At 45.0% G+C, this 12,860-nt stretch overlaps 1 protein-coding gene across 1 annotated transcript; it reads right to left on the bottom strand.

The window, feature by feature from the left end:
* Window positions 1-417: 417 nt before the first annotated feature.
* Window positions 418-12,277, bottom strand: LOC138823591 (Krueppel-like factor 17). The gene is made up of 3 exons (XM_070016991.1): window positions 12,195-12,277; window positions 2,644-3,484; window positions 418-1,427 (listed from the first exon to the last, which is right to left on the bottom strand). Exons 1-3 carry the CDS (start codon window positions 12,249-12,251, stop codon window positions 1,183-1,185), a joined length of 1,143 nt encoding a protein of 380 aa, XP_069873092.1. The 5' UTR covers window positions 12,252-12,277; the 3' UTR covers window positions 418-1,182.
* Window positions 12,278-12,860: the final 583 nt, after the last annotated feature.

Below are 12,860 nucleotides of genomic sequence, written 5' to 3' on the forward strand. Positions count from 1 at the left end.
CATTGCTTGACAGTGCCTGGGCACTGGACTGGGTTCAGGCCAGTATCTATTGAAGGCATCACCTGTTCTTGAAGAGACCCATTTCTGGGGAAGATAGATCTTGGTTGGGATCCTAACTGACACTTGATGACCTAACAAAATTCCTTATTGGTCAATAAGATAGCCTGTTGAATCCACAAGTGGGGCTTTTCCCTACCCAGTTTCCAGGATTGCCATCATCCTTTCACTCTAAGGAGAGCAAGACAGGATAGGCCCCTTAATATCTGATTTCCCTGGCCTAAATGGAGGAGAATATAGGGTGATTTGTCCTTTTCTGCCCTAGCTAATGGCATCTTCTCCTCCTACCCCTACGCCATTATAAAACAGAACCTAAAACAAGACCTAAATATTGATGTTTTATTTGTCAGTGAGGTGGGAAAGAAGGGGATGTTAGGCAAGGTGATACACTTCTAAGCAGAGCACTGCTCCATGACCCCGTAGGGGTTGGCCTTGCAGCAGTCCATGGGAGAGAAGAGAGAATTGATCTGCATGGCTCCCTCCTCTCTCCCACTTCCAGTGAGTCCAGTTCTAGGTTGCTGTGGCTGCCTGGGGTACCATAGTCCCCTCCTGTGGTGGTATAATCTAGCCAGGTCTGATGGGAAGAGCCAGAAACTGGACTCATGAATGGATGATGCTAAGGAGAATCTGGTGTGGTACATATGATGTGTCTAACACAGCTCAGAACTGGGTTTTTTTTTTTTCACCCATTTTCCAAAAGATGAGATAAGGTATAGTTTCAAAGACCTTTCCCCAAAGTCACTGAGTGGTCAGATTCAGATTTGAATGTAGCTAGGCTCTAGAAACTATCGAAGACCAAGATCAAGAACTTGGCCTTTCTGCAACAGGGAACGGAGAGTCATTAGAGGGTTTCAAGCTAGGGAGTGGGGGGAGATAAAGGTTTTTAGCATAGCTCTCTAGCTCCCTGCTCCCTCTTCCCATCTGGCTAAATGTCAGGTGGCCAGAGGTGAGGGATTTGAAACAGTTTGAGAGTTTTGAGGAATCCCTAAGCTTCATTTGGGCTTTGACACTGAACTCCTAGGTCTTCCTCTGGCTCCATCTAGACCAACACCTACCAAACAGATGAATGGGCCAGAGGCAGGCAGGATCTGGGCAGAGAAGCCAAACTGAAAGGGAGAGATGGACCTAAAGGCCAGCAGCAGGAGGACTGCCCATCTGCCCACTGTTGACCTGAGGTTCTGGGGATTCTGATGCTCGCTGATGAATCTTTTCGTGTTGCCTGAGATGGTCAGAGCGCATGAAACTTCGGCCACACTGATTACACCGGTGTGGTCGATCTCTGGTGTGCCTCCGCATGTGTCGTCCAAGCTCATCAGAACGGAAGAAAGACCACGTGCAGCCTTCCCAGTGGCATTTGTATGGCTTCTCCCCTGGTGAGAGACAAGGGAGACATGGTATTCAAAATAGATTAAACCTAGCCAGGCACTAGTGGCTCATGCCTGTACTCTTAGCTACTCAGGAGACTGAGATCTGAGGATCACAATTCAGAGACAGCTTAGGCAACAAATCTCAAGACTTTATCTCCAACTACCAAGTAAAAGGCCAGAATTGGAGGTGTCGGCCAACTGGTATAGTGCCAATCTTGAGTGAAAAAGCCGAGAGAGAACTCAAGGCCCTGAGTTCAAGCCCCAGTACTTGTGTATGCAAGTGTGTGCACATACACACACACACACACACACACACACACACACACACACACACACACACACACACACACACACACACACACACACACACACACACACACACACACACACACACACACACACACACACACACAAAATAGGCCAAAACCAATTCCTGTACCCTTGTAGATGCAAAACTATGGCTACAGAAGTGCAGTCTTCCAATGGCATATTTATGCCACATAGTCTCTTTCTCTCCCATACTTCTTTCCTACCATTTAAAAAATATACAGAAGTCTCATGCCTATAATGCTAGCTATTCAGGAGGCTGAGATCAGAGGCTCATGGTTCAAACCCAGCCTGGATAGTAAAAGTCAATGAGACTTGCATCTTTTTTTTGTTGTTGTTGGTCATGAGGCTTGAACTCTGGACCTAAGCGCTGTCCCTGAGCTCCTCAGCTCAAGGTTAGCACTCTACCACTTGAGCCACTGTGCCACTTCTGGTTTTCTGGTGGTTAATTAGAGATAAGAGTCTCATGGACTTTCTTTCCCAGGCTGGCTTTTAACTGGGATCCTCAGATCCCAGCCTCCTGAGTAGGAGTGAGCACAGGCGCCCAGCTTGAGAATGGTACTAAGTAACCACTAAAAAGCTAAAAGTAAAGCTGTGGCTCATGTGGCAGAGCTCAGGGACAGTGCTCAAACCCTGAGTTCACACTCTAGGCAAAAAAAAAGTAAGAAGACATGGATCTGACACACCAAGTCAAAGCACTCATGGTTGGGTAGTCAGAAGATAAAATATTGAAACTAGTCAGGGGTGACTGAAATAGTGCCTGTCCCATCAGTCATTCTGGATGGTAAGTTAATGGGGTCAACAGAGCTTGGTTCCAAGCTTGGAAGAGAAACACAATTACAAAAAGCCTGAAGACTTCTCCATCCCCTCCCAACGTGGACACCTCATTCACCTGTGTGCTTGCGCTGGTGACTCAAGAGATGGGAGCGCTTGGTGTAAGCTTTTCCACAGTTAATATGCTCGCAGACGTAAGGCCTTAAAACTGGAGAGGCCCTTCTCTGAGCGTTGACGTTCTCTGCTTGCCTCTGTGGAGCAGGTGTTGGCTCCTCAGGTACGAAGGGGACCTCCTGGGATACTGATTGGTTTACAAGAGAATGTTGGGATTCTAAAGACATCAATAATTGAGACTGAGCTGAAGGCATCTCCAGATTGTAGGGCTCTCTGTTGGACATCTGAACCATAGAAGGATGCATAGCCTGGGTCTCGGAGGAAGGCATGGTCGGTCCCAAGATCATTTTAAGTGTGGAAGATGTGTTGGTAGAAGACACTGTTGAGGAGCCAGAATAGGGCATTGCTGGAGCACTGGGGTGGGAAATTACTAAGGTTCTACCAGAAGCTGTGGCTGGTGGCCCACTGGAGGGCATCCTTAGATGTTCACTGAAGTTCATGGCCACTCCTGGAACACCTGTGTCTCCTAGGGGCATCACCTGGGACCCTTGGCACATCATTGTCCCAGACTGGGAAGGAGACATTCCGTGACAGTACATCTGGGGAGGAATAGAAGCCACTTGGGAACAGTAGCCTGCTCCATGTTCCATGCTCCATGCTCCATGCAAACCCATTTCATCCACATTTTGCTCAGATGCTTTAGCAGCTAAGAGACGGTTCCTCCACATCTCCATGACCTGAGGAAACAGTTGGAAATTTGATAGGCCATGGTGCCAAGAAGTATGTACTGTACTACTTCTGGTAGACATAGATATATCCAAGAAGGATTTTGACTTCTCATTATCCTAGGAGAGAGAGAAAAAAAAAAGTCAGGTGGCATTCACTCTAACTATTTTGAGTTATACTTTTGTCTCTCTTCCCCATCCCACTCCCCATACTAATATAGGATTCTATCACCTGTGGTCTGAATTATCCTGCCTCCAGACCATACTTAGGCTTTCTATGATGTATACAGGTCTGATGAGGAGTAAAATGTATTCCTCAATGTAACTCGCTTTCCTACAGAGCAACAAAGAAAAAACATACTTCATCACCTACATCTTCAGCCATGTGTCCAGAAAAAGTGCCCCCAAAATTCAAGTGACATATTAAGGGCTGGGTCAGTGGGAAAAAAAAATCTCAAGCCAGCTGAATGGGTGCAGAAAGCACACAGCTGGGTAGAGACTTCAGTAGGACCTGAACCTACAAAAATCTTAAGAGGCTGTTTCAGATGTTACCTAAGAAGAGGAAGATCTCCCCTGTGGGCAGATGTGAGATCAAGGAGACACTATAGAAAAAGACAGATGGGCTGGGAAGGTGGCTCAGTGGTAGAGTGCTTGCCTTGCATGCATGAGACCCTGGCTTCAATTCCTCAGCACCAAAGAAGCAGAAAAGGTCAGATGTGGAGCTATAGCTCAAGTGGTAGAGTTAGACTTGAGCTGAAGAGCTGAAGGACAGCACCCAGAGTTCAGGCCCCATAATCAAGAAAGAAAGAAAAAGACAGATGGAAAAAAATACTTAAAATGAATGAAGGGTTGTCAGGAAAGTTAAGAGCAGTGCCCCTTGATGACTGACTGGTAGAAGGGGAGGAAAGTGGTAGTGGAAGCTGTCCTGAGACATGCTTTCAGTTCTAGCTTTTTGCTGATTAATTGGAGATAAGAAAATTTCCCTAGAATGGCTCCAAACTTGGATCCTCTCAAATCTCAGCCTTCTGAGGAACTAGGATTACAAAGGTAAGCCACCAGGGCCAAATCCAATTGTTTTTAAAACCTATTGCTGCAGCATTAGAAAAGGGAGTTCTTGGGCTAAGAAGCTGGGATGGCTACCCTATTGGCTCTCATCCACTCCTCTATTAAGCTGGTCCAGAAAAGAACTGGAGGCACTTATCTGGGTACACTTATCTGCAATTAACCAGCAAAAAGATTTAAGTGGAGGTGTAACTAAAGTGATGGAGTGAAAAAGCATGAAGCCCTGAATGCAAGCTTAGTATGCGCACGCACAAATAGCAAAAGGGATAGGGAGAAGGTATGATGTGGCAGAGCACCTGCCTAGAAAACTGAGTCCCTGACTTAAAGTCCCAATAACACCTTCTCCCAAAAAAATTCCTCAAGCTGAATGTGATGATGCCTATCAGTTATCCTGGCCCTTTCAAGGCTGTTTTAGCAGGATTGTGAGTTCAAAGTCACCCTAGGTTACAGAGTAACTGAAAATCATTATCATCCTCACCATCCTCATCATCATCTAAAAAATGTCCTTGAAAAATAAAGAAATTAAAACATTCTCAGAGCTGAGAGATCATTGCCATTTTATCTTTCCTGTAAGAAAAGCTAAGACAGTCCTTCAGGATGAAGAGAAAGGACACAGACTGTAGCTTGGAATCACAATCATAAAAGTTATTATTATAGTAACTTTAGTTTTTAACTCCACTTTTTGTTTTCTACACAATTTAAGAGACTAATGCATAAAGATTATAAACCCATATTTCTGAGCCTATAATGCATAAAAAGTGTAATGCTATAAAGAATAATATAATACTGTAAGTATCTGTGCTATTCAGAGTTAAGCTGGTATAAATTCAAATTAGTGTTATAACTTTAGAATGTCAGCTGTAATCCCCATGGTAACCACAAAGAAAATAGTTACAGAATACATACAAAAGGCAATGAGGGGGGAATTTATGGTTTTACATCAAGGCTGAGGATGTAGCTGGGAGGTAGAAAGCTTGCCTCTCATGTATAGGCCCCGGTTTGATCCCCAGCACCTCAAAACATAACCAGGCTCATACCTATAATCCCTAGCTACTCATAAGATTGAAATCCAGAGGATCAAAGTCTGAAGCCAACCAGGGGAGAAGTCTGAGACATTCCAAAATAACCAGTAAAAAGCAGAACTAGAGGTTCAGTGGTAGAGCCCCAGCTGGGCAATCAAACTAAACAAGTTCAAGGCCCTGAGTTCAAACCCTACTAACACACACACACACAAACACACAAACACACACACACACACACACACAAACACAAAGGAGAAACAAAAAAATTAACTAAACAGGGGCTTGGAAGGTGGCTCAGTGGTAGAGCGCTTGCCTTGTATGCATGAAGCCCTGGGTTCGATTCCTCAGCACCACATAAGCAAAAAGAAAAAAAAGCCGGAAGTGCTGTTGTGGCTCAAGTGGTAGAGCGCTAGCCTTGAGCTGAAGAGCTGAGGGACAGTGCCCAGGCCCAGAGTTCAGGCCCCACGACCGGACCCAAAAAAAAAAAAAAATTAACTAAACAGCTGGCACTGGTGGCTCACACCTGTAATCCTAGCTACTCAGGAGGCTGAGTTCTGAGGATCTCGGTTCAAAGCAAGCCTGGGCAGGAACATCCTTGAGACTCTTATATCCAATAAACCACCAGAAAACCGGAAGTGGCCTTGTGGCTCAAGTGGTAGAACACTAACCTTGAGCTTAAGAGCTCAGGGACAGCACCCAGGCCCAGAGTTCAAGCCCCATGGCCAACAAAAAAACAATAAATAAGGGGCTGGGAAGTGGCTCAGTGGTAGAGCGCTTGCCTTGCATACATGAGGCCCTGGGTTCAATTCCTCAGCACCACATAAGAAAAAAAAAAGCTGGAAGTGGCGCTGTGACTCAAGTGGTAGAGCGCTAGCCTTGAGCTGAAGAGCTGAGGGACAGCGCCCAGGCCCAGAGTTCAGGCCCCACGACAGGACCAATAAAAAAATAAAAAAAACAATAAATAAATAAATAAAATAAACAAAAAGGACATAGTGTAGAAATAAAGGACCAACTGACAGAAAAAGCCAGACGTGGCACTGTGGCTCAAGTGTTAGAGTGCTAGCCCTGAGCACGGAGAGGCTCAAGGACAGAGCCCAGGCCCTGAGTTCTAACCCCAGGACAGGAAAAAAAATTAAAAAAAAAAAAAAAAACTTACAAGATACAGGACATTTATCTTGTAAAGGGTCCAATACAACAAGATAAAATAATAACGATCTATGTACCTAATAACCATCAACACACACAAAGGCTAAGAATGAAGAGACAAACAGTTCTGTAACAATGGTTGGAGACTACAACACCTTACTCAACAATGGATATAACAGTCAGAAGTAAAAAGGACTTGAAAAATAACCAAGTAGATCTAAAGACATACACAGAATATTCTACCAACAACAGAATTCACATTATCCTCAAGAATGCATAAGGCATTCTCCAATACAGATCATGAGGGGCTGGGAAGGTGGCTCAGTGGTAGGGCGCTTGCCTTGCATGCCTGAGGCCCTGGGTTCAATTCCCCAGCACCACATAAGCAAAAAGAAAAAAGCCGGAAGTGGCGCTGTGGCTCAAGTGGTAGAGTGCTAGCCTTGAGCTGAAGGGCTGAGGGACAGTGCCCAGGCCCAGAGTTCAGGCCCCATGACCAGACCCCCCCCCCAAAAAAAAAAACAACAACAATACAGATCATGACAGTGTACAAGCCATTCTCAACAGACAGGGAAAAGTTTTGAGCTATAAAAGCATAAGATCTCAATCTAGCTTTGTACCTTAAGGCACTGAAAAGAATAAACCAAAAAGCTAGTAGGATGAAGGACATAGAAGAAAAACAATGAGACTAAAAATTGGTTCTTAGGACTAATAGACAAAACTGCCAAACGTTTAAATAAAGATTATCATTGACTAGAACCGTAATTATAGTACATAAGTGATTGGATAAGCTAGATGAAATGGACAAAATCCTAAGAATGCAAAATCTTTCTTTTTTTTTTGGTCCAGTCGTGGGGCCTGAACTTGGCCTGCCTGGGCACTGTCCCTCAGCTCTTCAGCTCAAGGCTAGCACTCTACCACTTGAGCCACAGCACCATTTCCAGTTTTTTTCTTTTTTGCTTATGTGGTGCTGAGGAATCGAACCCAGAGCCTCATGCATGCAAGGCAAGCGCTCTACCACTGAGCTACCTTCCCAGCCCAAAATCTTTCATGATTAAATTGTAAAGAAATTGAAAAGAGATTAGTTATCACAAGCCTTTCAGACAAAGAATCTAGACTTGATGGTTTCAATAATGAATTTTACTCACTACTCACAAGAGTGTTGTTGGTTTTATTGTGGTGGTTGTTCTTTTGCCAGTCCTGGGGCTTGAACTCAGGCCCTGGGCCCTGTCTCTGAGCTTCTTTTGCTCAAGGCTAGCACTCTACCACTTGAGCCACAGTGCTTCTGGCCTTTTCTGTTTGGTGCTGAGGACTCAAACCCAGGGCTTCAAGCATGCTAGGCAAGCACTCTACCACTGAGCTACAATCCCAGCCCAAGGAGTGTTTTATTATTTCAGTCCTCATTTTATTTATCCGTTCTATCCAGGCACTATGGCATATGCTTACAATGCCAGGATTTTTCTTTTTGTCAGCCATGGGGCTTGAACTCAGGGCCTGGGTGCTGTCCCTGAGCTTTTTCGCTCAAGGCCAGTGCTCTACTACTTTAAGCCACAACTTCACTTCTGGTTTTCTGGTGGTTAGTTGGAGAAAAAGAGTCTCACGGACTTTCCTGCCTGGGCTGGCTTCAAACCATGAGCCTCAGATCTGTATCCTAAGTAGTTAGGATTACAGGCATGAGCTACCTGTGCCTGACTATTTTTAAAATAGAGTCCCTAAGCCAGGTGCTGGTGGCTTATGCTTGTAATCCCAGCTACTCAGGAGGCTAGGGTATGAAGATCAGGGTTTGAAGCCAGCATGGGCAAAAAAATCCTCTTGAGACTCTTATCTCCTATCTCCAATAAACTACTCAAAAAAGCTGGAAGTGGCACTGTGGCTCAAATGGTAGAGCACTAGCCTTAAGTACAGAGAGGCTCAGGGACAACCCAAGTCCTGAGTTCAAGCTCCAGGACCCCCCCCAAAAAAAAAAAAGGACACAAAAGGGATTCCTACCAGTCATAGTTATGACACTTTCAGAAAAAAAAAAAAAAAAAAAAATATATATATATATATATATATATATATATATATATATGGGCACTGGTGGCTCAAACCTATTGCCCTAGCTACTGAGGAGGCTGAGACCTGGAAGGTTCAAAGTCAGACCAGGCCGAAAGGTCTGAGACTCCAACTCCAAAATAATTAGAAAAAGGGTGGATGAGAACCATGGTTCAAGTGTTAGAGTGCCATCATAAGCAAGCAAGCTCAATGAGCTTGAGGCTTTTTGTATAAAACCAGAGCCAGCCAAATTAATAAATATTTATAAATAATTTATTTAGGGACTGGGAAGGTTGCTCAGTTGTAGAGTGCTTGCCTTGCATGCATGAGGCCCCAGGTTCAATTCCTCAGCACCACATAAGCAGAAAAAACAAAGGAAGTGGCATTATGGCTTAAGTGGTAGAGCGCTAGCCTTGAGCTGAAGAGCTGAGGGACAGTGCCCAGGCCTAAAGTTCAGGCCCCATAACTGACCAAAAAAAATTTTTTTTATTTATAAATAAATAATAAAGCCAAGCTTTGGAGGCTTGGCTTAAGTGGGGAGGTAGGGGGGGAAATACCTGTCTAACAAGCAAGAGGATCTGAATTTAAACCCCAGTACTGCCAAAAATGAAAATAGAGTGGGGAAAAAAAAGAATGGTAATTGAAAGATTGAATCTTTAAGCCCAAGATAACAAAAAGCTACCTTCTATTTCAGCTTTGAATGTTATTCATTCAAATAAAAGAATTAAGCCTTTATTCTGTCTTTCCAATAGGAAACTTATTTCAGAGTTACCAAATGAAGGCTGGAAGTATTGTTTATTAGTACTTGTTTAACATGTCTGAAGCCCTGAATTCAAAGCATACATACAAAAAAGTTTAAAGAACTCTACTTTAGAGGTAATACTAGAGTGAGAATATTAAGCTAAATTATATCATTAAAAACCAACCTAATAAATCCAGAAAGTAGAAGACAATAGGATCACAAAAAAAAAAAAATGTCAATCCTACAAGAAAAGGAAATTCTTACTTCAAAGATGCTCAAGAACATATCAAATGCAGTGCTGCTTTTTTTTTTTTTTTTTGCCAGTCCTGGATCTTGAACTCAGGGGGTGACACTGTTCTTGGGTTTCTTTTGCTCAAGGCTAGCAATCTAACACCTGTGTCACAGTGCCACTTCTGGCTTTTGTGTGTATGTGCTTAATTGGAGATAAAAATCTCATGGACTTTCCTGCTCTGGCTGGTTTGGAACCTGGATCCTTAGATCTCAGATCTTTAGTAGCTAGGATTACAAGCATGAGCCACTAGCACTTGGCACAGTGTGCTTATCTTGAAACTGAATAAATGGCTTTGTACATACCAACTGAAAAGGACATTTTAGCAACATGTAAAAAAACTTGAGTAGGGCTGGGAAGTTGACTCAGTGGTAGAGCGCTTGCCTTGCATGCATGAGGCCCTGGGTTGGATTCCCAGCACCACATAAGCAAAAAGAAAAAAGCCGGAAGTGGCGCTGTGGCTCAAGTGGTAGAGCACTAGCCTTGAACTGAAGAGCTGAGGGACAGCACCCAGGCCCAGAGTTCAGGCCCCACGACCAGACCCCCCCCCCAAAAAAAAAAAAACTTGAGTAAAGATTGAATCTGAAATGAAAATATAATGAACTCTAACAAGATCATGTTTTCTCTAAAGAAGAAAATGGACTCTTTTTTGAGCCCTAGATAGAAGACTTGGGAGGTCCCATCTGCTTTTCCAACACTACATGCTGAGCAGCCAGCACAAGGTAGATACCCAGAACACTAAAGACTATTGGGTGGGTTTTTCTGGGGTAATCTGCCTCATTGTTCTCCCTCTCAGGAATGGCTCTCGTTTTCCAATCTCTCAGAGGCCAACATTTTTAGGATAATCTAAACACATCTACATGGCTATCTTGCCTAATCATTCTCCCCAGTTTTCTCCATATCACTAAGACTAAGCAGTTGCACCTCTTACACTACTTGGCCTCAGGACTGTGAGAAACTGCTGGCCATACTCTTCTTGGTCTGTGTCCTTCCCTTGGCCTCCCTAAGACACAGTACATGAACAGCCTTTCTTTTTCCCTCTCCTCCAGTCATCCCCCTCCTCCACAGCTTTCCCTTGTATTCAATGCATTTTTATTATAACCTACACACATTCTCCTCTATACTTTAAGTCAATATTAGATTCTGTATAATAACACAATGTAAATGCCACATAAATACTTGTATTGCTTAGAGAATATGACAAGAAAAAAAGTTTTACACATGTTTGGTACAGACACAAGTTTTTTCCTGAAGAATATTTTTATCCTCATTTGGTTGAATCCACAGGTAAAGATATAGACAAATTACAAGTATCAATTATTGTTAGTTCTACCTCCATATATTTCCAGAATCTATTGTTTCTCCTTCTCCAGTCAGGCCGCCATTTTGATTCTTATTTAGATTATCACAATGGTTTTCTATTGTCTTTAACTCAGTCCCATCCTCCAGGGCATTCTTTAAAAGTGCAAATCTAATTATCTGGGAATAGCCAATTCCATGTCAGAATGGCCTCCAGATCCCTAGACCGGAAGTGCTTTAGCCAGTAGCTCTCTAGTGCCACTACAAATCTTAAACTCCTCTCCTCTCCTTCCTCCCTCCCTCTCCCTCTCTCTCTCTTTCCCCAGCCCAGCTTGTTTTTTGTTGTTATTTTTGTGGTTAATTGTAGAGTCTCTCAGCTTTTTCTGCTTAGCCTGGCTTTGATCATCAGATCTCAAACTTTCTAAGTGGCTGAGATTGCAATCATGAACCCCAGATCTCCAGCAAAGGGCTCCAATAAAAGTTCTATCTCCCATTCTTCTAACTTCCTGCCTTAGCTTCCCAGGGTATGGGACCCATCTCTGTGGGGCACCAGTGGCTCACGCCTGTAATCCTAGCCACTCAGGAGGCTGAGATCTGAGGGCTGCAGTTCAGTGCCAGCACAGGCAGGATAGTCCATGAGACTCTTAAACCCAAAAAACTACTCAGAAAACCGGAAGTGGAGCTGTAGCTCAGAGTAGTAGAGCACTAGTCTTGAGCCAAAGAGCTCAGGGACAGTGCCCAGGCCCAGAGTTCAAGCCCTATGACCAACAAAAGAAAAAAAAAAGATCTCAGGCCAGATGAGTTTATTCATCTTTAATAATTATTTGTGCACAATTGCCTTCCTCAGTCTCCTGCCCACCCCTGCCCCCATTCCTTTCTTTTTTTTAATCCCTTAGGGAAATTTTTCTTTCTTTTTGTTTTTTGTCTCTACCACTTGAGCCAAAACACCACTTCCGGTTTTCTGAGTGGTTTATTGGAGATTAGAGTCTCGTGGCCTTTCCTGCGCAGCCTGGCTTTGAACCGCCATCCTCAGATCTCAGCCTCTCGAGTAGCTGGGATTACAGGCGTGAGCCACCGGCGCCAGGCTGGAATCGTTTCTTTATTGAAAAACTTCCCCTCCCTTGACCGTCCCGCCCCCATTTCTGCTTCCTTCGGCCTCCCCCACCTCTCCCCTCCCTCCTGGCTCCCCCCACCCATCACCACCGCCCTGCAGCGGCCCAGGGCGGACACTCGACTCACCTGCGTGGGCTGCTGCACAGCCTGCCACTGGCTCAGCTCCTCAGCCTTTTGCTCCATGTCGGCGGGGGCCAGCCGTACTGTGGGGGTCCAGACCCACGTCCAAGCAGAGGGAAGTCGGCCTCGGCAGCAGCTCGCGCCGATGCGTAACCCAGCGAGGGCACGCCACAATCACAATGCTTCACTGAGCTTCTACTTAGCTCCGCGTCCGGGGGCGGAGTCAAGGGCGTGCCCGCCAGCCACACCCACCCGACGCCGGCGTCGCCGACCCCGCCCTCTGCCGGCCCACACCGCCCGACTCGGTTGGACGGGCGCTGGGCCTTGAACTCCCGGCCTGGCGCTGGCTCTGAGCTTTTCCGCTCAAGGCTAGCGCTCTAGCGCTTGAGCCACAGCGCCACTTCCGGCTCTTTGATGGTTGACTTGGAGTTTCCTACCTTGGCTGGCCTCTAACACTGTCCTCAGAGCTCTGCCACCGAGTAGCTAGGATGATAGGTGTGTATCATCAGAGCCTGAATTCTGTATCACTTTTTTTTGGAGGGGTGCTAGTCCTGGGGCTTGAACTCAGGGCCTGGACGTTGTCCCTGAGCTTCTTTTGTTCCAGGCAAGGGCTCTACTACTTGAGCCACACACCACTTCTGGCTTTTTTTGTTTATTTGGTACTGAAGAATC

This window comes from Dipodomys merriami, unplaced genomic scaffold, assembly GCF_024711535.1.
Source record: "Dipodomys merriami isolate MVZ:Mamm:240054 unplaced genomic scaffold, mDipMer1.0.p SCAF_121, whole genome shotgun sequence".
In the NCBI taxonomy this organism is placed as follows: domain Eukaryota; kingdom Metazoa; phylum Chordata; class Mammalia; order Rodentia; family Heteromyidae; genus Dipodomys; species Dipodomys merriami.

Coding starts and splice junctions, on each gene's coding strand:
- LOC138823591 (XM_070016991.1), bottom strand. CDS start 12,251: ATGGAGCAAAAGGCTGAGGAGCTGAGCCAGTGGCAGGCTGTGCAGCAG. Junction 3,485..12,194: donor CTGTGCAGCAGCCCACGCAG/GTGAGTCGAGTG, acceptor TCTCTCTCCTAG/GATAATGAGAAGTCAAAATC. Junction 1,428..2,643: donor TCACCAGCGCAAGCACACAG/GTGAATGAGGTG, acceptor GTCTCTCACCAG/GGGAGAAGCCATACAAATGC.